The sequence below is a fragment of the Mauremys mutica genome, chromosome 6 (assembly GCF_020497125.1).
Source record: "Mauremys mutica isolate MM-2020 ecotype Southern chromosome 6, ASM2049712v1, whole genome shotgun sequence".
In the NCBI taxonomy this organism is placed as follows: Eukaryota; Metazoa; Chordata; order Testudines; family Geoemydidae; genus Mauremys; species Mauremys mutica.
In genome coordinates, this window is record NC_059077.1 from 44,113,898 (window position 1) to 44,139,323 (window position 25,426).

The following is a 25,426-nucleotide window of genomic DNA, read 5'->3' on the forward strand; positions in this document are numbered from 1 at the left end:
AGGGCGCTGTGACACAGAGGTTCATAGGTGCCAACTGGCAAAGTGTTCACTATTTACAAGCAACTCCTGTCTCAGACCTGACAAAATGACTGCACCTAATACACCACTTTCATGGCATTTATCCATAAAGGGTAGCATCTGAGGTCTCTGCTGAAAGCTTGTAATTCATCAACATTCATAATCATTGCAAGATGTGTATATGGGTAATATTTGAGGACTAAAATAACTATATGGAAAATTATGTCCTTGAGGGAAAGTGAGTCTCCGAGGAATAATAGTTCTCAGTGATAGCCCATTCCAGTGGGAGGAAGTTGTCACCTCTTCCTTGCTAGCTGATTATGTAATCTATTGCTCAATTGTCCACTTGTGCAACAACCCAGAAAAGTCAATGGAAAATCATCAGACACAAACCATAAATACTTGGAAGCAGGGCCTCCCAAAGGATTCAGAGGGCCTAGGGTCTTCGCCGCCGAATTGCTGCCGAAGACCCAGCACTTCGGCGGCGGGTCCCGGAGCGGAAGGACCCCCCGCTGCTGAATTGCCGCCAAAGACCCGGAGCAGAAGAAGTTGCACGGGCCCGGGCCCTGCAAGAGTTTTCCAGGGCCCCAAAAAACTCTCGTGGGGGCCCCTGTGGGGCCTGGGGCAAATTGCCCCACTTGCCCCCCCCCGGGCAGCTCTGCTTGGAAGTGTAAAGGAACGCTATGACAGTGAGGGGATTCAGGGTGGAATAAAGACTGATTCAGTATACCACAGGGTGGAGAACACTCTGGGTCCAGTCACTGTGGAAGTAACTTGATAAGCGAGGGTGCTTCATGAAATACTGGACCCTAGTTCCTTGAGGCTAACAGGCACTGCAAAAGACTGAACTTTGGGGTGAGATTCTACTTTATTAGATAGGAAAGGAAGCTGTTAATAAGTGTAGGCCCCCATTCGCATTTTATGATTTTGTTTGGTCTATAACCATTTGTTTCCATCTCTCACACTCATTTTTATTGAATCTTTATACTTTCTTAAATACATTTCCTTTGGGTTTATGACAATTGAACTTAAGTGCTCCGTGTAATACAGCAGCAGCAGGCTAAGTTAAAACTGGGGTATGCTGTTCCTTTGGGAACAGAGGCTCTGGGATTGTCTGTGGATATCCTGTGATCGGGGGCTGGATACCACTTTGAAGGGACTCGGGGTTAATCTATTATCATTGTGCAGGACAAAGGCAGGGTTGGCATAGCCCAGAGGACAGTGCTTGAGTGTCTGATAGCTCCCTAATGCAACCAGCCTAACACCCACCTGGCATATGCAACACTCCCTCATGCTGGAGACAGGGGGCAATAAGATGCCTCACAGCTGTGGGTGCCCTGAGAAGTGGCACAGGAGATTCTTCTGGGAGATTTGTGCAGTTGACAAATGAAAGGTGTGTGTTGCCATGAGGGGGTGTGTTTTGGAGGGTATTGTATGTGCTGGTTGTGTTGATTTACATCTAGGGTGACCAGACAGCAAATGTGAAAAATCGCGACGGGGTAGGGGGTAATAGGCGCCTATATAAAAAAAAGACCCCCAAATCTGAACTGTCCCTATAACATCAGGACATCTGGTCACCCTATTTACATCCAAACTAAAATAAGTTGCATTAACAGATTGAGCCGCTGGTGTCTTTTAAGGAAGAGAGGTGGTGATCCAGTGAGGTTCTTCCCTATCTGATGCTATTATCTTATAGTGGGAACAACTTGAAGAGAAGTGGGAGTTTTGTGCCCATTTTATTTTACACAGGGCAGAGTGGTGCCCATTTTTTTCTTCCAAAAGACTGGGGGTCAGACCCAGCCCTCCCACTCTCCTCTTCTCAAACTCCAGAAGGAAGAAAAAATGTGTAGGAGCAATTCCTGGGAATGGTTCCCACCACACACCCACCAAAAAATAGATGACAGTGATTTAATAGGGTTTATACTATGGATCTGGGTCAATCTATTTTGTTTTTATATTAGTGAGGGAACATAGGGTCAGATCTTCAACTAGTGTAAATCAGCACAATTGTGACTTCCATGGAGCAGTGCTGAGGCACACAATACACTCAAGGTTAGTATAGTACTGTAAGATCCATTCTTTAAGGGGAGGGGCTGCTTGGGAAGTTCCCAAATATACATGGAAGTTTCACACATTAAGTAGCATGCGTGCTAGAAAATGTATTTCTCCAAACATTTTGTTGATGGGAAGTTCTACTTCATAGGGCTTTAAAAGAAAGACCAGCAGGAAGATAGATGTTCAGGTTTCCCAGATCCATAGTTTTTTTCTTTATAAGACAAATAGTTTTCCAGAATTTCACCCACAGCGTTACTGATCTATACACTAAAGTCAGTCTCATTGTACTGTGAAGTGTGCACAGTGTTTCAACGCTCTCTAGTGGTAAATCTGATTATGGCAATTTGTTTATTTAGATGTATTTTTATTTGCACCTACACAGACTCTAGGGCAGGGGTAGGCAACCTATGGCACGTGTGCCGAAGGTGGCACGCGAGCTGATTTTCAGTGACACTCACACTGCCGGGGTCATGACCACCGGTCTGGGGGCTCTGCATTTTAATTTAATTTTAAATGAAGTTTCTTAAACATTTTAAAAACCTTATTTACTTTACATACAACAATAATTTAGTTATATATTATAGACTTTTATAGAAAGAGATCTTCTAAAAACGTTAAAATGTATTACTGGCACGCGGAACCTTAAATTAGAGTGAATAAATGAAGACTCGGCACATCATTTCTGAAAGGTTGCCGACCCCTGCTCTAGGGCCTCAATCTTGCAAGATTCAGAGCACTCTGGCCCTCATCCAGCAAAACACTTAAGCATGTGATTAATTGCCAGTGAGAAGTCCCACTGACTTGTGCATTACTGGATCCAGGCTAGTGCTCAGCACCTTGCAGGATCAAGCCCTAAAATGTATTGTGAAAGATGAAAACAAACATCAAAGACATTAAAAAGCAAATTTTCAACTCCCCTGGACATATCAGACCCCTTCTTTCTCCTCCAACATCCCCTCCCACCTTCATCCCCTCACCCCTGGGGTGCCGCCAATAACTTGGCTGTTCTTTCAATCAGTGGTCTCTCTCTAATTTTTTCCATCCATGTGCGGAATGAATTTTGTTATGTGCACCATTTCGAGGAAATGTGCGGGCGTGCACCACCAGTAGAAACAAAAAACCTAGATATAATATATATTTTTAAAAAGTTACCATAGCGATAATTACTCCAGCCAGGACAGGTTAAGCATTTTAGAATTCACTACTTAAAGAATTAAATTTAAGTGTCATAAAAGAGAAATAAAAATTATGAAATGCATAGACCAGTCAAAAAACTAAAACAACACAATTTGAAAGAAGTATCAAGTAACAACCAACAATATCACCACCACAAGTATGTGTTGGGAGGTGAAAGTGAAAGACTCTGTGTGTGTGTGTGAGAGAGAGAGAGAGACAGTGACACAGCGTGTGTGGTGTGTATGAGAGAGACCGACACAGTGTGTGTGTATGGTGGGTGGCATTGCCTCTTTAAGTATGCTGCCCTTTTAAGTAGATCGGCATTCAGTCTGAAATCTGCCTGCAAGCTCCCTCTGTCCTGCGCTCCGTTGTGTCTCCTTTGCCCCCTCCCTCACTCCCCATTCTGCACAGCAAGCAGGAGGTTCCTGGGAGCAGTTGGCTAGGAGCTGCAATGCAGAGGGCAGGAGCAGCACGGCAGTGGAGGGAGGGACACCTGAAGTGCGCGGCACAAGATAGCCTGCTGGGTGGCCGCCCAGTGACACAGCTTAGAGGGAACTTAGCTTTCAGTAGCAATTTGTGATCCAACAACCACTTTTAACTCTCTTTCTATTACTGGGCGGTGGGTGAGAAGAAATTCCACCATAAGTGGAGAGAGGTGCAGTGGAGCATCCTGATTTACAACTACTGATATTAAACACTATTGATATACTCACAATTTACTCTCACAGTATAATCTGTACCTTATCCACTACTGAGCACAGAAAATGGTGTCAGCAAAGCGTTTCAGATCTTTTCTTCAGCTCCAGTTTTTTACCTTCTACACCCAAGTTTCATGTGGCAGGTTCACCGAGCCAAGTCTATGGCCATGTCTACAGTTAGGAGACTCTGGTGATGTAGCTGTACTGGTATAGCTATTCTGGTAAAATACTGAGCATGGACAGAGCTTATTCCTGGCACTCTTGCCAGAATAGCTTATTCCAGCCCTCCCAAGCCAAACAAGCTATGCCGGCAGAAGTACAGTTTTGCCAGTATAACTGCATCTACACTAGGGCTTTTGGCAATACAGCTATGCTGGTTACTAATCACACCCTGACTGATACAGCTATGCCAGTAGAACTCTGTAGCATAGACCTGGCCTCAGTCTGCAAAGAAATTTCACCTACCTGCTGCCTTAATAAGGATTCCACCAATTCTAATTTCCCCACCACCGCCCATCCCTGAATACAATTTTTGGATAAGAACTTTTGACTCACTTAGTATGAGCTGCAGTATCAGCCACACAAGCAAACAAGCATCTTACACTGTGCTAAAAAGGCAAGAATAAGCAAGAGGTAACAGTAGATGGGCATATGAGTGTGTTCTAGTCCTTTTTTTGCCTGAGCCTGAAAACCTACCTCTATCAACCTAGCCCTCTAAGCCAGATTTACTCATTTCCTTTGCCCAGCTAGCTTTATTGGCAATGTAAATGACAGCATATAATAGTAACTGAGAAGTATCAGAGAGGTAGCCGTGTTAGTCTGGTTCTGTAAAAGCAGCAAAGAATTCTGTGGCACCTTATAGACTAACAGACGTTTTGCAGCATGAGCTTTCGTGGGTGAATGCCCACTTCGTCGGATGCAAGAGTCTCTTGCATCCGACGAAGTGGGCATTCACCCACGAAAGCTCATGCTCTCTTGCATCCGACGAAGTGGGCATTCACCCACGAAAGCTCATGCTGCAAAACGTCTGTTAGTCTATAAGGTGCCACAGGATTCTTTGCTGCTTTTACAGTAACTGAGAAGTGGTTAGGCTGGTTCTTGGCTGTATCTGTTGTCAAATGTTAAGTACAATTCTCAGTAAAGCACTTCCTCTGTAAATGTCACCGCAAAATGCACAGTGCATTATGGGGCATTTAGCCAACACTGAGTATTTATGGTTTTTAAAGCCAATTATGCCATATTCTTAAGTAGTGCTTCTTTTTTAATATACTGCATCATATAATAATTAAGGCATTCAAAAGTCAGTGTTTAAGATTGTCTCCAGAAGCAAGGTAACTAGCTGGAGCCAAGAAAAAGCATGAGAGATCCTGAACAAGCTTTCATACACAGCTCTGCCAATGCAACTAGTCATGACATGTTATACTCCTGCTATTCCTCAAGTTCTGAGCTGACATTGCTGTGATGGATTGGATCACAAAACCCCCCTTTGTGAACTGCCACTTGATGCGCTGAGACTACATCTGAGCCAATTTTCCTTGGCAGCTTGGGAATTTAATGCCCTGTCTGGTTTGAGCCAGACACGCTAGTCTGCTACAAACACAGACCCAGATCTGAACATCCCCCAAAAGCTGCAGTCTTAACAGAAAACAGCTTAAGAAGTGTTCCTGTCTCCAGTGCTCAGATGCCCAGCTCCCAATAAATCTGTTTTACCCTGTATAAAGCTTGTTCAGGGTAAACTCATAAATTGTTCGCCCTCTGATAGACAGGGGCGGCTCCAGGCACCAGCATGCCAAGCACGTGCCTGGGGTGGCAAGCCACGGGGGGCGCTCTGCCGGTCACCGCGAGGGCAGCAGGCAGGTTGCCTTCGGCAGCATGCCTGCATGCCACCGAATCCATGGGACCGGGGACCTCCCACAGGCAGGGCCGGCGCTTCCATTTGGGCAATCTAGGCAGTCACCTAGGGCGCCAGGATTTGGGGGGGGCAGCAATTCGGCGGCGGGGGGGTCCTTCCGCGCTCCGGGTATTCGGCGGCAATTCTGCGGCGGGTCCTTCACTCACTCCGGGACCCGCCGCCGAAGTGCCTCGAAGACCGGAAGTGCAGAAGGACCCCCCCGCCGCAGAATTGCCGCCAACGACCGGGAGCGCGGAAGGACCCCCGCCTAGAGCGCCAAAAACCCTGGTGCCGCTCCTGCCCGCAGGCAAGCCGCCGAAGGCAGCCTTCCTGCCATGCTTGGGGCAGCAAAATACCTAGAGCCGCCCCTGTTGATAGAGAGAGAGATGCACAGTTGTTCCCCCCCCAGGGATTAATACATACTCTGGGTTAATTAATAAGTAAAAAGTGATTTTATTAAATACAAAAAGTAGGATTTAAGTGGTTCCAAGTAATAACAGATAGAACAAAGTGAATTACCAAGCAAAATAAAATAAAATAAAACAAAACACGCAAGTCTAAACCTAATACAGGAAGAAAGTGATTACAGATGAAATCTCATCCTCAGAGGTGTTCCAGTAAGCTTCCTTTACAGACTAGCCTCCTTCTAGTCTGGGTCCAGCAATCACTCACACCCCTGTGGTTACTGTCCTTTGTTCCAGTTTCTTTCCGGTATCCTTTGGGGGTGGAGAGGCTCTCTCTTGAGCCAGCTGAAGACAAAATGGAGGGGTCTCCCAGGACTTTATATAGACTTTCTCTAGTGGGTGGAGACCCCTTCCTGTCTTTTCTCAGGAAGCTGACCAACTGCTTCACTGAAGCTACTTAAAATTAAACAAGTACATAGCCAATATTCATAACTTTGACTACAAATATTATACATGCATACAAATAGGATGAATATATCCAGTAGATCATTACCTTTGCAGAGTTATGTTAGACGGCATATCTAGCATAAAACACATTCCAGTTGTGTTATACTTACATTCATAAGCATATTTCTATAAAGCATTATGGGGTGCAACATCACTATCACCAGTCATGGTAAATTGTATGTGTCCCTTTATGTACAGAACCTCATTTTTACATCTCAAATGAAAGACAATATCTTCAGCCACTCTCACCATGCTGGACATTGGATAAATACTGACATAGAGGGAAAGTCTCACCTACTTCATGTTTTCATAGTATGGACCACATCGAGAGAAAGAGAGTATCTCTTGGACACAGACCATTTCCCTTCCTAATCACAAAGACACATGGCAATTTAATAATATTTCTGGGGCAGCCACAGCAATTTTTACCAGAAAAGTAATATTAAGGAAGACTTCACAGTAGTTTCAGCTTCTTTAAAAGCAAGAGGCGAGCCAGCAACATGTGACCAGCATGTGCTCCATAAACGAGTTAGGGAATCACTGACACCACCGTTTCCAATAGCTCCTGGGTTTTACTTTGTCATCTCCCAACTAAATACTAACCAAGCTCATCCCTACACTGCTGGTAAAATCTAATGACATCAAAGCTCTACAGACTGCCATAGGCCATTCCTTAAATATAAACTGTTGCACAAGTCTTTGGCTCCTAAATCTCTATTACATGCACTGGGAATTAGATGTACAGTAATCTATCAAACACAGCTTTGTCTGTTAGGGACTTATGTCAGAAACAACCCATTTAAGAAAAAGGGGGGATAAGGGTAAATTGGAGATGAATGAGGTGTTGTCACTTATTCTTTGCTTTTGATTAAGCACACATTGAAATGTGATCATGTGGCATGAAACATAGCAACTGGGAGAGCGTTTCATGAACGTAGCTATAATTACAAAACATTACCCAAAAAGGGTGATGAACTGTTCTGAGACTTGCTATGAAGCTGCATCGGCAACAGGACTCACCATTAACGCTCAGATTTCTGGAAAGAGTCCCCACTGGACCTAATATTATGATCTAGATAGGATTTGCCATAGGAATATATTTAGCAAATAAAAATTAGTCTGACAAAATACATGTAGAAAGAGAAAAAGTAAGGGATGAAGATAGTTAAGACACATTATTAAAGGTCACGCCAGGCTGCATTATTTACAGTATTGGTGCAAAAGTTTATATACATTTGCTATGCAAGTGCATTATCATTTGCTATACATTTTATTCTGTATTGTGCTATGTGATAGCTGAATAAACTAACCACCTCTTGATGTTTAGAAGAGGTTATCATTAAAGGGCTTGCTGGAATCAGTTGTGAAGCTGCAGTGTTTCAGTAAGAAAACACCCCAAATTCAATTTGGGGGAGCTGAGAGAAGTTGCTAATTTGGACACCTATCCAAGATGAGTGGAAGTTACTACAAGTATGACATCCCATCCATTCTCCATGAATTCACTGGAATTCAGTTCCACACTTGGTCTGCTGTAGCCTGGATTTACTATTTTCCAGACTGCAAGTGCCTTAGCACCAACCCCAGTATTTGAGGAAGAAGTGGTTGGAAGGTTAATTATTTTAGGAATGTCAAGCAATAGAAAAAAAATTAATTACGCGATTAATCGCCCTGTTAAACAATAATAGAATACTATTTATTTAAATATTTTTGGATGTTTTCTATATTTTCAAATATATTGATTTCAATCACAACACAGAATACAAAGTTTACAGTGCTCACTTTATATTTATTTTTTATTACAAATATTTTCACTGTAAAAAAAAGAAATAGTATTTTTCAATTCACTTAATACAAGTACTGTAGTACAATCTCTATCAAGAAAGCTGAACTTACAAATGTAGAATTATGTAAAAAAAAATGCATTAAAAATAAAAATGTAAAATTTTAGAGCCTGCAAGTCCACTCAGTCCTACTTCTTGTTCAGCCAGTCACTCAAGCAAGTTTGTTTACATTTGCAGGAGATAATGCTGCCCGCTTCTTGTTTACAATGTCACCTGAAAGTGAGAACAGGCGTTCGCATAGCACTGTTGTAGCCGGAATCACAAGATATTTACGTGCCAGATCTGCTTAAGATTCATATGTCCCTTCATGCTTCAACCACCATTCCAGGGGATATGCAGCGTCCAGGCTGATAATGGGTTCTGCTTGATAACAATCCAAAGCAGTGCAGAACGATGCATGTTCATTTTCATTATCTGAATCAGATGTCACCAACATAAGGTTGATTTTCTTTTTGGTGGTTTGGGTTCTGTAGTTTCCACATTGGATTGTTGCTCTTTTAAGACTTCTGAAGGCATGCTCCACACCTTGTCCCTCTCAGATTTTGGAAGGCACTTCAGATTTTTAAACCTTGGGTCTAGTGCTGTAGCTATTTTTAGAAATCTCACATTGGTGTCTTCTTTGCGTTTTGTCAAATCTGTAGTGAAAGTGTTCTTAAAATGAACACGTGCTGGGTCATCATCCAAGACTGCTATAACATGAAATATATGGCAGATTGCGGGTAAAACAGAGCAGGGGATATTAAATTCTCCCCCAAGGAGTTCAGTCAAAAATGTAATTAACATTTTTTTTTAAAATGATCACCACCAGCATGGAAGCATGTCCTCTGAAATGGTGGCCGAAGCATGAAGGGGCATACAAATATTTAGCATATCTGGCATGTAAATACCTTCCCATGCCAGCTAAAAAAATGCCATGCAAATGCCTGTTCTCACTTTCTGGTGACATTGTAAATAAGAAGAGGGCAGCATTATCTCCTGTAAATGTAAACAAACTTGTTTGTCTTAGCAATTGGCTGAACAAGAAGTAGGACTGAGTGGACTTGTAGACTTTGAAGTTGTACATTCATTTGTTTTTGAGTGCAGTTATGTAACAAAATAAATCTACATTTGTAAATTGCATTTTAACGACAGATTGTACTACAGTACTTGTATGAGGTGAATTGAAAAATACTATTTATCATTTTTACAGTGCAAATATTTGTAATAAAAATAATATACACTTCGATTTTAGTTACAACACGGAATACAATATACATGAAAATGTTGAAAAACATTTTTTTAAATTTGTTTTTGAGTTAACTGCGATTAATCAACAGCCCTAATTATTATGCCTGCTGTGGAGCTGTTTTATTTTATTTGCTGGTGTGTACTTATTCCACCCTGTGATGTTTGTATATTGAAACAACTATGTAAGAGCATGTCATGTGTGGGATGGGCACTTCAGTTTTGTTAAAATAAATCCTTGAGCATGCTAGTGTTAGTTAAAATATCCAGGAATTGGTTTGGGACTGGAACCCATAACATTATATAACACTAATAAAAAAATGTGATCACAGGTACAGTATCATCCTATAAGGACAGAATTTCAATACATGTAGTAGATCCATTATACAAAGACACCTCTGGGCTGAGGAAACTCCAAAGGATTGTTCTGTAATGTTTATATTTGGGAAACCCATAAAGGGTCCAATCCCACATTCCTTGCACACCCAAAATCCTCACAGATGTCAGAAGGCGTTTTGGGTGCTCAAAGAATGCATGGCTGGACTCATGTATAGAAATCTTAGTTGCACTGTAGAGTCAATCACACACATCAGATGAAGTTTACATGTTTATTATTAGTTCAAAGTAACTGAAGTTCCAAAGTATTAAAAAAATTAAAGTTATGTCCTGTATTATATTACGATTTCCATGAAGTGATAAAATATGGATTAGTCTATTTGATTAATCCAGGTAATTATAAGCTAACATACAAAAATGCTAAATATTTACAGATTTTACTTAAGTCTGTAAAACTACACTGTTAGAAAAGCATGCAGCGTCGTAAAATACAATTGAATTGCTGTTATTTAAGGAAATGTCTAGTTTCATGTGTATTTTACCCAAAGACAGACTGAAAGGAAGAAAACAGAATTCCCATTATGATGACAAGCCATTTCCAAAATACATTTCCTTCCCTTTCAGCATTTACTTCACCTACTGAAGCTGACTAAACAGACTTCTGAACTTCTAAAAATAAACCAGTGTCAAACAAAATATTAGGATACTGAAACAAATGTCCAGTTAACACATGGTAAAATGAAAAAGCAATCCCCATCCTCAAGCATGGAAACAGGAAGAGCATATACTTGTTCCGAGTGTGTCAGCTTCAACAAGCTGCTTCCTGTGATTTCCTAGTGGCGGTGGTATTTTTGTCCTCTCCCTCCTTATACATATTTAGTAACCTGAACATTCTACCATATGCCATAAAGCTTTAAACTTGTGCTGTGTGGCAAAAGTGTGCATTTAGTACTCAACCCAAATGAAAAGGAATCTGAGCATAACATATAATCCATTAAAAATATAGGGTAATTGAACAAATAGGTTATTATAATTGCTCCCAGGACCTCACACACTTATTCAAAGTGTGTAAAATCTTTTAAGACTCAACAATCAGGCGAGGACTAGCACCCGATATTTGCAGCAAACAAGTTTAACTCCATCACAAAAAGAAAAAAAAAGGTAAAATAATTTATGTTTGGGCAGGAGTTTGCCATTTTTACAGTACCTGCGGGAAGGTTAAATTTCTTCTCTCTCTTTTGTAAAGGACAGGGGACTTTATTCACTCTGAATATGGCAAGCTAATGCTGTTTCTTGACAATCTGCAGTTACAAAATTTACATGAACCTCATTGTCACTGTATTGGAAAAGAGAAACCAAATTAAGTCCCATTATCTATATGGTTCATTTTCAGAACAGATGTCCTGTTACTTTTGTGCTATAAGCACATAGTAACACTTTAGAGTAAAATGATGCTATACATGCTGGATGAGGCTGGCTCTGGAGCTAAACATTTATAACAAACTTAAAATGAACTATTTTAAAACTGCTCATACTTGCTCTCATGTGGGACAGAGGACAAACATCTAAGTGATAAGGCCTACTTGCATACATGAAAAATGCATTTGTAAGTTGCAAAACAGTGGGTGCAAAGTGATATAAAAAGAGTACAAATGCATGGTAATGCACACAGACAGAGCAATAGCATGTGAAAATGCTGATTCTGAAGTGCCAATTTTTGTGGATGCATATTAACATTGACCCTGGGAGAAATTTTGCTCTAATGGTAGCATGGTCTAAACCAGGAACCCTACACGAGTTTTTTCCAATGGCAAGTTCAGTGATAGTATGTGAGAACTATGAGAAAAAAGGTAGTCCTAGCTGCTGTGAATTCTTTTATCGGACAAGCTCGGCTGCCAAAACTGGCTTTTGTTTGTTAAAATCCTCTTCATAAACTTCTATGTAAAACTTGGAGAAATGCAGAATCCACAATTTGAGGTCCCCAAAAATGAAGAATGATGCTCAAAAACTTAATTGTATAGCTAAACCTACAAATAATGACATTGAAAAAACAGCTTGGCTGGTAAACCATTTTCATTTCATTCATAAGATAATGGAGAGATGATTTGATACATTTCACTTATAAGTACAGAAACAATTTTTGGGGGTTTAAAATGCTAAAACAGGAAATATTTCACAGAATTTTACAATAGACTGAACTGCAAATCTTAAAAGGGTTTGCCTGGATTTATCTGAAAATAATATCCAACAGCTTTTATAAAAGTTCTTTATATTGCTTCCTCCCACTTCACCTATATACATATAAATACACAGATTCCTGTGCTGTGTTTAGAATTATGTATTACTGTAATGAATCTACCCTACTATATGTCTCAGTTAAAATCTGCCCAAAATTGTGCAATTCTTGGATATAATAGGGTATTTTTACTGAAGCTGTATAAAAATCTTCAAAGAGTGTATGATGTACATTTATCCAAAAACATTATGTTAGCAACTTCCTGTAGACACTGTTACTCACATTACTGGAGCAGGTATCCCTTCTACTGGTCCTAGCCATTAACTGACCACTGCTGCTACTACTGGTAGGTTCAGGACTCTCTTTACAGCACAAGAGATTGCCAACCTGTCTCTGACACTCAGAGGAAGCATAGTAATAAATCAAAGGATCAATGCAGCAGCTTACACTGCTGATACAAGCACAGAGGAGATAGGCAAAATAGATGTATTCTAACTGGTGGTTGTAAGGAAAAGATATGTAATGAATTAATAAAAGGACATTTGTTGGTCCAAAACAAATAATAAAAATAGAGAAAACAGCTGCAGACAAGAGTAAAGCACGTGTCTTCTTACTTTGTTTTGCAACAATATTAGAAGAGATAAGACATCGGATGATACACATATAACAGACAGCAGAAATTATTAATGGCACAAAAAAGAAAATGGAAGAGAAAATGGAGAAGAAATTACGGTAATAGCTCTTAAGTTCAGATTCTTTTAGCACATCATGGCAGGTTGTAATGTTTAACTCAGATATTTTCATAGTTTGCTCTGTGATGAGAATGGGTATAACACCAACTATAGCTATAAGCCATATGGTAAAGCAGATCAACGAGGCACGCATTGATGTACGCCATGAGAGAGATTGCATAGGATACACCACGGCTAAGAAACGATCAACGCTTATAACAGTCATCAGCAGTATCGAACAGTACATGTTACAGTAGAAGGCAGCGGTGATGAGCCGACACATTTCAGGTCCAAACACCCAGTTGTTTCCAGAAAAATGGTATGCGATCTTAAAAGGAAGCACACTTACAAACAATACATCTGCAGAGGCCAGATTCAGCATGTATACTATAGCTGGCTTTTTAATTTTCATTTTGATCAGGAACACAAGTATTGCTGTAACGTTCAGAGGGAGACTCAGCATAACCACTAAAGTGTAAACTGAAGGAACAAAACGAGTCAACCATTGACTAGTCAGGTATCTTTTAGCATCATGAGAGATGAATCTTGTTTGTGCTTTAGTTTGATTGGCTCTAGACTGATTATGCTTAGTTAAACTGCTTAATCCTGATCCAACTTCTGAATCACTTTCAGTTTCACTGTCGATGTCTTGAAGAGGTATAGGTTCATAGGTGTCATCTTTGTGATAAGATGCAAAGGTTCTTATCCGGTGTGTGCCATTCCAGGAAGTGGTGTCTGAGAAATAAAGAACATGAAGATTAGTAGGCAAGATATTTGCATGCTATTTGCAAACTAGAAAACTATTTACCAAAAGGAAGAATGGTGTTGTGGTTACATCATTGCACTAGGACTCAGGAGATCCATTTTCAATTTCTGGTGCTGCTAGAGATTGCCTACATGACATTTGACAAGTCGCTTAATCTCTCTTTGCCCCAGAAACCCATCTGTAAGATTTGGACGCTTCCTCTCTCTCCTCCCTTTAGCTGTTCTCTGTTTATACTGTAAGCTCTTTAGGGCAAGGAACTGTGTGTGTGTGTGCGCGTGTGTGTGCGTGTGTGTGCGTGGGCTCAATGAGGCCCTGATCTTGGCTGGGGCCTCTAGGTGCCATGGTAATACAATTAATAAATCCTGTTACCCTTTCACTAGCTTTGCTAGAATCTTCCTACAGTTGTGTCAGAGGGGTCTAGTGTTTCCTTGATACTCATGCATAAAACTCTCATTAGGAGCAACAGTAATGACATGCGCATAGCCAGAAGAGTATTTACCACTGAAATATTAAGTTTAAATTAGGGTGACCAGATGAGAGGGAGAAAATATCAGGACACCTGGGGGGGCGGTCCACCGGCGGAGAAAAAAAAAAAAAAAAAAAATCCGAGTGCTGCCAGCGGAGCAAAAACCCAAACAAACAAAAAAAGCCGAGTGCTGCCGGCGGAGCAAAATATCGAGACAAATTGCATCCCGACCGATCTTTAGGACAAACACCTAAATATCAGGATGGTCCTGATTTTATTGGGACGTCTGGTCACCCTAGTTTAAATAGGGTCCTGCCACCAAAACAGTTATAACATTTCAAATGATCAGGATACTTTTTCCTTCTCTGGAAGAATCTCATATAGGTTTCCCCTCCCTTTGTCACTTATATGGGACAAAGAGTCATGCCTTGCACAGTCCCATCCCAACGGAGTAACTTTTACCCTTGTTTTCATCATATGATCGACAAATTCAAGGGGTAGAGGACAAACTCAAGTCCTAATGTCTCTGCCCTTTAAAGGGCTCCTCCTGAGGCCCCTGTCTCAGTTTGCAGTGCATGAAGAAGCCAAGAAAACAGTGCTATGGACAGTTTTTCGTCCATTGATGTCCAAGCTAGCATGTGGCTGCAGAACCTTTAACAAGCACTGACAGTTGGGGCTGGGTCATCTACCAATAAGCAGTCTTGACGTGAGTCCAATCTCTTTCACACTACTGATTCATTACAACGAACAGAACTGTAGCATGGAAATTACTAGTAGAGGATGGGTGATGATTGAGTTACCTCTGATGTCATGATGTCTGTAGTTAAGAGCTGACTTAAACAGTTGACCTTGCCTATAATTTATATAACCATTACAATTAAATACAATTGTTAATAGTTTAGCTAATGTATGTATCATATGTACAAGATTTCAATAAATTTTAAACTACATGGAAAGTTTTAAGAGTCTACAAAACAGATTGTATTGGCTGTATCATTCAGGACAAAAAAAGGTCAGACAGATCACTTTTCTTTAAGTATCCATTTTAAAATTAATTTTAACTCTAATTACTTGTTCATTCTCAGAAAATTAATTCTGTACTCAAAAAGAACTCTAATTTGGGGGAAACTACAATGTATTCTTCGTACAAACAAAGAGGTTTAATCCCTTCTTTAAGTGCAAAACTCAACTCAACCTTATCAACAAAGCAGTGAATAGCACTTCCATAATGTGTTTTACTGTGTTTAGTACAGAATTTCGACCTGTCTCTCAAACCTGAATTTAAATGACAGTCAGGGAATCTCTGCACTGAAGTCTGTTATAGGGAAGATACTTTGGTCTTGAGCGCACAGGTAATGAAATGTTACTATCTTTATGGTATGACTAAAAGGCAGCAAAACTGTACACAATGTGTGTGTTGGGGGGGGTCACTCTAAATTTAACCTCACTCATTAACCTGGGGGCAGTGATGCCAAATCCAAGTGAAAGTTAGAGGAGGTGGGAACAGGAATTCTTACTTGGTGGTGTGGACTCTGTTTAAAGTGTCCTAGAGACCAAGTGACCCTCCCTTGAGCTGATCAGACTTAATTTAGAGTCCTTGTTTCTGCTCAGTGATTGCCAAAGCTGAAATCACTGATAAGTAGGTCCAGGAGTCTGAACTATAGGCCTGGTGAAAGACAGTGCAGCAGCAGCGAGGCTCCCCGCTATCTAGGGCAGGGGTAGGCAACCTGCAGCACGCGAGCTGATTTTCAGTGGCACTCACACTGCCCAGGTCCTGGCCACTGGTCTGGAGGGCTCTGCATTTTCATTTAATTTTAAATGAAGCTTCTTAAACATTTTTAAAACCTTATTTACTTTACATACAACAATAGTTTAGTTATATATTATAGACTTATAGAAAGAGACCTTCTAAAAACGCTAAAATGTATTACTGGCACGCGAAACCTTAAATCAGAGTGAATAAATGAAGACTAGGCACACCACTTCTGAAAGGTTGCTGACCCCTGATCTAGGGAAATCACTGAGAACTGGGCTAAGTGATGGAACCTCAGAGCATACCATCGTGGCTAGAGGTAGAGGTGGCAGCAGCAACAAATGTGACAGCAGTAGAAGCAACAGCAAACAGTGGGAGCAGCAACAACAGCAGCAGAAGTATTGCTTGATGCCCCCTTTCAGGGGTGGGAGGTGAACTCATATGAACACACCCCTGAATTCTGGGACTTTGCTGACTTTGGATAACCTTTGTGAGTTGGGTGCAGCAGAGGGAAAGGGGAGTGGGAGGCAAAAGACTACCATCCAAGATACTGTGGGTGGGTGTTTACTTATGGTTTGGATGCTTCTGAATTATTGTTGCAGGATTTTTCCCAATTAGTGCTGAATTCCCTCTCCATTTTAATAAAAGTTGTATTTTGTTATACACAGACTCAGTGCTTGTGAGTGGGGAAGTATTGCTTCTTCGAGGCACATAAGGGTGTGTTTAGTTTCCCCAAATTTCTGGGGTGGGAGCTCTAGTTGGTTCTGTTTTGTAATGCTGAGAGGACCTCAGAGATATTGAACATTGCCGTTATTGCTGCTGACATCACCTAGCGAAAAGCTTACAGTGATCATTTGTTAAGCCCTGACAATGTGTGTGGTGCTGTACAAAATAAAAACTGGAAGTTCAGGGCAGAAAAAGTTTCACGTCTGCATTTATTTTAAAAGCAGTAGTGCTCAAGCAGAAAAGTGAGGACATTCAGAAGCTTTCTGAGGCTTGTGACAGCAAAAGGAAGGGGAGGATGAAAGCTCTTACATGTCAGAATAAAAAAAAATTATTCTGATGAACCCTGATCTGAAGCATGAGGCCTTCACAGAAAAGTGAGGCTATTCAGAAGATTTCCGAGGCTTGCGTCAGCAAATGGAAAGGGGGAGGGGAGAATGAAAGCTCTTACATGATGTCAGAATAATAATAATAAAAAAATGACTAATGAACCCTGATGTGAAGCATGAAGCCTTCGCAAGATCACCAGGAAACAAAGAACTCTGCATATACAGTGGGATATCAGACACAATGGGATATCACAGCAAAGCTACCGGGAATACAGTGGTTGTACTGAAACCATTTGAAAACTACTTATACATATCCAAAGCTATGCTACTGTTTCCTATCCTATCACATATCTGAGGCTGGGGAGGTCAGGGCCCCTCAGGGGGTCACAAGGTTATTACATGGGTGTCAGCCTCCACCCCCAAACCCTGCTTTGCCTCCAGCATTTATAATAGTGATAAATTAAAAACTTTTTTTTTATATTTAAGGGAGGTGTCGCACTGAGAGGCTTGCTGTGTGAAATGGGTCACCAATACAAATGTTTGAGAACCACTGCCTTAGGCAATGAGTTTGAAAAATGGAAAGTTATATGATTTGTCTCTAAAATTTATTTGATCATATTTTATTTTATTATTCTTAATAACATAAATCATCTTTGAGAATTCAAATATTTCAACAGTTACAGTCATGGCATTATATCACTGAAATAATTATCCCTGCTTTCTCTAGGCTCTTATCCAACTCTTTGGAAGAGGTCACAATCCCTTGATTATCATGACTGTCTGTGATATTATCTTTGCTAATATGACAGGACTGCTAGTCTATAATAAAATGCTTGGGCAATGGAATTAGAAAAGTTTAGTGGCAGCTGAGAAAGAGTAGGATGAAACATTACATCTTGCTCTAGCTGCTGTGCAGCTGAAACATTGGTTTATACTGTCATTCCTCAGCTTCTAATAGGGACTTTTGTAAGTAAATACAGCTAAGTAGTATCAGTATGATATTTCTAGTTGCCAAAAGTTGCCTGTGATCTTGGCACAGGTTCTCAAATTGGGATCTGCTGAAGTGATGTACAGGGCTCAAATGAGTATTCTCAAAATCCTTTTAAATTATTTATTTAAAAAACCCAAACACATTGCACTGTATTCCATAAAGTACAATATGATGGGTCTAGCAAACATTGCTGGCCCTCCCAATTAGTATATCAGCCTTTGTTTACACTAATACTTTATCGGCAAAACTTTTGTCGTTCAAGGGTGTTACCCCCCCCAACCCCAAACAACAAAAGTTTTACCAATGGAAAGCGCCCGTGTGAATGATGCTTTGTCAGCAGAAGCACTCTCCTGCGGGGGTGGAATTTTTTTGTCGGCAGAAACAGCAGCTACGCTGCACGGATTTTAGTGGCAAAGCTGTAGTGGCACAGCCATGGCCCGTGTCACTAAAAGCTGCGTAGTGCAGACATAGCCTCAGTATTTTATTCCGGGGGAGGGGGTGGGCAACAAAAACAAAAGCCACACCAAAGCAGCTCTTTACCCACGGAGTAGTCTGCAACACAGAAACTGACTGTGCTATCTTCGTGATTTTCCCTTTAAATCCATCTCCATGTCTGAAGTGCTACTATTTGAGTATGGCCATATGAGAAGGAGGAGAACAACAAGACAAGAAAAAGTAAAGACCATAAAAAGGAGACAAAAGTTGGAAGACTCAAAATCACTATCATTATTGACACTCAGCAGGGAAGGAAGATGACTTTCTACACCTAACACTAATGCTTTTCAAACCATCTTGAACATATACTACCCCAAACACAAGATCTACTTGCTCAACCTATATTACAGTAGTTAATTATGAAAAAAACTAATATTTTACTCATCCATCAAACACACGAAAAAACTACTTGCCCTCGGCAAGTTGAATTTTCAAGACTCTGTAACAGACAAAGTTTTTAGAGGGAAGCAGATGAATATAGCTAATAAGTATAAAACATTTTAATTTTTCTAAGTTTTTCATTTATCTGATAAAATAGTAAAAACTCATTTTTAAACTTTTCTTACTAATTACGATCCTTGCTTAAAATCATCCTTTGAACGAAAGTTTTCAGTTGAAAACATCTGACAATTACCTTTTCAGCTATATCAAAGTTAAGTTCTTGAAATCTTTCCACCAATTCTCTGGACTGACTTCATTTAAGTATATTTATGCATTTTTTTCAAGTTAACTTTCCTTTTTATGAAAAGCATTGTATTTGCAGCACTGGAAATCGATCCAGTTCATCCACAGAACAAGAACGTCACAAGCAGTACAAACTTCCTCACTTTGCCACACCAGTAGACTTATAACCTGCTCAGAACAGATCCTTCTCCAAAGATGGAAGGGTAATGCAATCTCCAAGATTAATGTCTTGGCCTGACTGCCAGAATCTGAAGAAGAGCTCCGTGGAGCTCAAAAGCACAGAAGTTGGCCCAGTAAAAGATAATACCTCACCTACCTTGTGACTTTCAGAACAAATTTGTAGGCTATTTATATAGTGCCATAAATGTGCATGGCACTTTATAGATAAAGACAAACTCCATACCCTAAGGAATTCACAATCTATGCTAACTGTAATAATATTTTTGTGATGTGGAAACCTGAACACTGTGGCAGTTAACTACCTCATTTTACACAGGTGACTGAACAATTGTCAGCTCCTCAAGAGTGACTTTTGATCACTACTGCCCACAGCTGCATTCATACCTCTTGGTGAAAGGCTCTATGCTCTTTTACCAGCCCCCACGGTATTATTGCATTGATTAACATAGTCAATATGTACATAACTAATTCTTTGGCAATTTAGTAGTATACACAAACAAAATAAGAAAGTTCAAAGGTCTGGGTGAAATATAGTTCCGTATGACAGAAGAAAGAGGGTTGCTTTTGTAACAGGAAACAGCATTCCTTCTGAGAAATCGTAACCATTTAATGATTTCTGTTTAGCGGCACAAAAAGGTTCAAGTTTTTCCATGTAACTGGATAACTACCCTTTTTATTCTGTAAACTGTAGCATAATAATTCTCTTTATAAGATACAATAAATAAGAATTATACATTCTTCTACTCCATGAATGCCCTTTAACAGTCAAACGGCTGCAATTGCGAGTATACTGGCATTACTTGGCATAGATTTTAACTAAAATTCTTTTAGGTTTATACCATCTAGATTTCCAGTGGCAATCTAAAGATCCTACACTGGAAAGTTAGTCATAAAAATATAACAAACATCTTCCAGAGGAAATATAATTTAAAAAATGTCATGCAGTAAATACCTTGTTGTACAGCTTCCGTTTCTCACATACTCATGAAGCACTAGTTGAATCAAAGTGTAATTAATTTTGTTCACAGCATAGCTCTGACATTGTCAGAATCTAACAATGGTTTAGACCCATGTAATTTAAAATATATTATTTAAAACAATTTTCTGTTACTGCTGAAACATGTCTGATGTATGTTAAATTTATATCAATAAAACTATGCTTTAAAAATAGCATTCATTCCTATCTCCATCATACAGTGATAGAAATATACAGAAAACTGCTAATGCATATCATCCTAAAAACTAACAAACTCTACCCTAATCTTATCCTAAAATAGTAAATTTAAACTTAAATTATATTAACTAAATGTTTAAACCTCAAGGTAAAATGAGATCTAAATCCATAATAAACGCTTTTCAAACACACAAAACATACACACACACACACACATACCCCTACACAGATCAAATTTTCATTGATGACAAGAATTGGTTAAATACTCCTATTGCTATATTTGCAACTGACAATTTGATGCAGTGTCATCCACATACAGGCACAGTATCAGCGTAAAAACTTTTGCTACTAGCAATGGTCATTTATTTTCTGTCAATATATTATTTATTTTGTCAATGAAAACTGTTTTTTTTTTAATTTAAAAGTTCTGTTATAGTGTTTGCAACTCAGATAGGGTAGCACTGATGCAGAAACTAGAAAGTGGAACTGATTAGTGTGTCTTTATTGGCCAAGCTGAATAGAGAATCAAAAGTAAACAGCACACATGTTTTTAATTTAAAGAAATTAAATTTGTGCCAACACCATTTTATGGAAAATGTCTTTCCATCTGTAGATCTGAAAACCCTTTAACCAGGTAGTTAAGCAACATTATTCACATTTTATAGAATAATAGAAGTGTAGGACTGGAAGGACCTCAATAGGTCATCCCCTGCACTCAAGGCAGGACTGAGTAATAACTAGACCATTCCTGACAGGTGTTTAGAACATAAGAACGGCTATACTGGGTCAGACCAAAGGTCCATCTAGCCCAATATCCTGTCTTCTGACAGTGGCCAATGCCAGGTGCTTCAGAGGGAATGAACAAAACAGGTAATCATCAAGTGATCCATCTCCTGTTGCCCATTCCCAGCTTCTGGCAAAACCGAGGCAAGGGTTTTGTCTAACCTGTTCTTAAAAGACTCCCCAGTGATGAAAATTCCATAGCCTCCCTAGGCAATTTGTTCCAGTGCTTAACTACCCTGATGGTTAGGAAATTTTTCCTAATGTCCAACCTAAACCTCCCTTGCTGCAATTTAAGCCCATTTCTTCTTGTCCTGTCTTCAGAGGTTAAGGAGAGCAATTTTTCACCCTCTTCTTTATAACTACCTTTTATGTACTTGAAAGTTGTTACATTCCTCCCCCGTCTTCTCTTCTCCAGACTAAACAAATCCAGTTTTTTCAATCTTTCAACATGGGTCATGTTTACTAGATCTTCAATAATTTTTGCTGCTTTCCCCTGTCCACATCTTTCCTGAAATGTGATGCCCAGAACTGGACACAATACTTCCAGTTGAGGGCTTATCCACGCAGATTACAATGGAAGAATTACTTCTCACATTTTGCTTATAACATTCCTGCTGATACAGCCCAGAATTAAGTTTGCTTTTTTTCCCCAACAGCCTTACACTGTTGACTCATATTTTGCTTGTGATCCCCTATAACCCCCAGATCCCTTTTCCCAATACTCCTTCCTAGGCAGTCATTTCCCATTTTGTATGTGTGAAGTTGATTGTTCCTTTCTAAGTGGAGTATTTTGCATGTGTCCTTATTGAATTTCATCCTATTTACTTCAGACCAGTTCTCCAGATCATTTTGAATTTTAATCCTATCCTCCTCTTCCTTATAGAAACTGAAGCTCAGGGAAATTAAAGGCTTAAATTACACAAATAGTCAGTAATAGAGCCAGGAACAATATTCAGGTCTACTTTGACTCCCCAGTCCACTGTTAAGGAGATATTTATTGTCTGCAGCGGTTTTGCAGTCTTGTGTTTCTCCAGGACATTAGGGTAGGGTGACCAGATGTCCCGATTTTATAGGGACAGTCCCGATGTTTGGGTCTTTTTCTTATATAGGCTCCTATTACCCCCCCACCCTCTGTCCTGATTTTTCACATTTGCTATCTGGTCACCCTACATTAGGGAGACAAGGTGAGTTACTGGGCCAACCTCTGTTGGTAATTTTCCCACACAGGAAGAAGAGCTCTGTGTAGCTCCAGACTTCTCTCTCACCAACAGCAGTGGGTCGCGTAAAAGATTTCAACTCCCCCACGTTGTCTCTCCAAAGTGGTGGGGTAACGCAGCTAAGCACAGTCTAACCTCATCGTCCCTTAAATAAGCAAACCCTCCCGATGTCTGTGGGGAGAAGCGGGGATTCATTCTAGTCATTATCAAATGGGCTGGTCCCGGAGGCGCTAGGAGAAATGGGGGGAAGCCAGGAAAGGAAGCCATGGCTCTGAGGAACTGTGTCGGATGCACGAGCGGGCAGAGCTCCCTGGGCTGCAGGCGCTCAGGGAAATCCTGCCCAGCTCCTATCACTGCAGCCCCAGCAAATCCCGCTCCCTACTGCCCGGGGGTTGGTTACTACGGGGGAGCCCCCCCGGCGAGCCCCTGCCGCTCTCGGTCAGTCCCGCCGCCCCCGTCATCAGGGGTCAGCGCCGCGCTCCTGGCCCCGCGGGCTCGCTCGCAGCTGGGGCCCGACCCGGCCCGGAAGGTGAGGGATGCGCGGAGCGGGACTCACCGTTCGCCGGCGCGGAGCTGGCGAGCAGGGGGCCGAGCCCGCCGAGTAGCAGCAGCAGCAGCTGCCTCCCCATGGCTGCCTCGCCCGCTTCTCCCCGAGCGCAGTAGGAAGCAGAGTGCGGCGGGCGGCGGGAGGGGGTTACAAGCGGCCCCGCAGGCGGGGGAAGGCAGAGCGGCTGAGGCGGCGGCGGCCGCTCCCTCTGTCACAGCCCGCAGACGGCAGAGCCCCGCTCCCCTCCGTCCCCCTGGCGGGACGTGCGTGTAACAGGCTTCACGGCTGCCTGCTCTGGCGTCCTGGGGAAGCCCTTGACACTGCCCCGCCGGCCAACCCCGGGGCCCCAGGGAGAGGGGGAAGGAAGGGAAGCGCCACCTGCGTGTCCTCACCCTGCTTCCTCGAGTCCCTCAGTGCGGGAAAGGAAACGCCTGAAGCAGGATAGAAACTCCGCTCAGGGAAGGGAATTTTCTGGCCCTCCCAGCCCAGAGCTGAGCCCTTCTGTGCCCACAAGCACCCAGCAAAGCCAAAACGAACGGATCGGATGCTCAGTGCAGCTCTGGGGTACTTGGCTGGCAATGGTGGCGACATACCCCTGACTGGGGAGATTTCAACATTCATGTTAACCCTGAACCTTCTCACTTATCGCTCTTGCACAGGTCCTCTGATGCAACCCACTCAGCCAATCACAGCTTGGACCTGGGCTTCAGATTTGATGTTAACAGTAATAATAATTGGAGATATACCAATCTCCTAGAACTGGAAGGGACCTTGAAAGGTCATCAAGTCCAGCCCCCTGCCTTCACTAGCAGGACCAATTTTTGCCCCAGCTCACTAAGTGGCCTCCTCAAGGATTGAACTTGCAACCCTGGGTTTAGGAGACCAATGCTCAAACCACTGAGCTATCCCTCCCCCCTAAACCCAACTCTCTGCCTAGAGCAGAACATTAGATCACTGTAGCAGTGATAAAAGCTCTGCCAAGCAACTAGACTGTAGTCAAATCAAGGCCATAGGTCTAAGACCCATGGACTCCATCCAAAAAGCACACTAAAGGACAGCAGCATTCTACCCCCAGGACAAGGAAGAGAGGATCTAGTGAATCATATGTGAGCCTTGGTCATTGATGCACTTGTCCCCAAATATCCCTCTCTCATTACCCACACTGATCTCCTTGCTTTTCTAGCACTCTGCATCAGATGAAGAGACAGGGTTGGAAACTTGAGCATTGGTAGTGGAAAACAAAATCTTGAAACAAAGAATTTATCCAGGCCTCTGCTGAGGTATTACAGGGATGCCTGCCTTTCAATCAATAGGAAGCAGACACCCATTCTCATCCTCCTGGGACTCTCTGCAGCAGTTGACATTTGTCTACCTTGAGAGAGGTGGAAGGAGTCCATGGTAACATGCTAAAATGGTTTAAGTGCCTCAGGGCAGGATGCACCCAAGCAATAGTGATGGGAAACTGAACATCTGCCGCTAGATCCCTCACTTGTGAAGACACACAAAGGATCAATTATCTCTTTGGTCCTATTCAACATCTAGGATATGTCCACACTACCCACCGGATCAGCGGGTAGCGATCGATCTATCAGGAATTGATTTATTGTGTCTCGTCTAGACGCGATAAATTGATCCCCGAATGCGCTCCCCGTCGACTCCGGAACTCCACCAGGGCGAGAGGCGGAAGCGGAGTCGATGGGGGAGCCGCGGCTGTCGATCCCGTGCTGTGAGGACGGGAGGTAAGTCGATCTAAGATACGTCGACTTCAGCTACGCTATTCTCGTAGCTGAAGTTGTATATCTTAGATCGACCCCCCCCCCCAGTGTAGACCAGGCCTTACATGCAGCCACTAGGTGAACTAGTAAGACAACATGGGCTCAAGTGTCAGCCATTTACAGAGGACGTGTAGCTCTGTCCTTCGCCATATACAACCTAAGCACATATCTAGAGGTGTGAGTAATCCAGCCAACTTTCCATTGGGCAAGCCACCAGCAATAGCTGTGCCAAAAGCATTCTCAGTGCCATACCAGTGCAGCTCCAATTACTCTGCCTCTAACCCAGTTGAAATCTGCTCCTGTTGCTGGCCACCTACCTTTGAGTCTCACAGTCCTTCCAGAAAACAAGAAGTCGTTGATTTTAAGGCTAAAAGGATCTACCTTGATAATCTTCTAACCTCCTACATAACACAGGCCATAGAATTT

General features: G+C 41.7%; 1 protein-coding gene across 1 annotated transcript; it reads right to left on the minus strand.

Moving 5' to 3' along the window:
- Positions 1-9,961: 9,961 nt before the first annotated feature.
- Positions 9,962-23,472, minus strand: F2R (coagulation factor II thrombin receptor). The gene is made up of 2 exons (XM_045020158.1): positions 23,235-23,472; positions 9,962-13,852 (listed from the first exon to the last, which is right to left on the minus strand). The coding sequence occupies exons 1-2, from the start codon at positions 23,305-23,307 to the stop codon at positions 12,633-12,635; spliced, it is 1,293 nt and encodes a 430-aa protein (XP_044876093.1). The 5' UTR covers positions 23,308-23,472; the 3' UTR covers positions 9,962-12,632.
- Between the last annotated feature and the right edge of the window lie 1,954 nt (positions 23,473-25,426).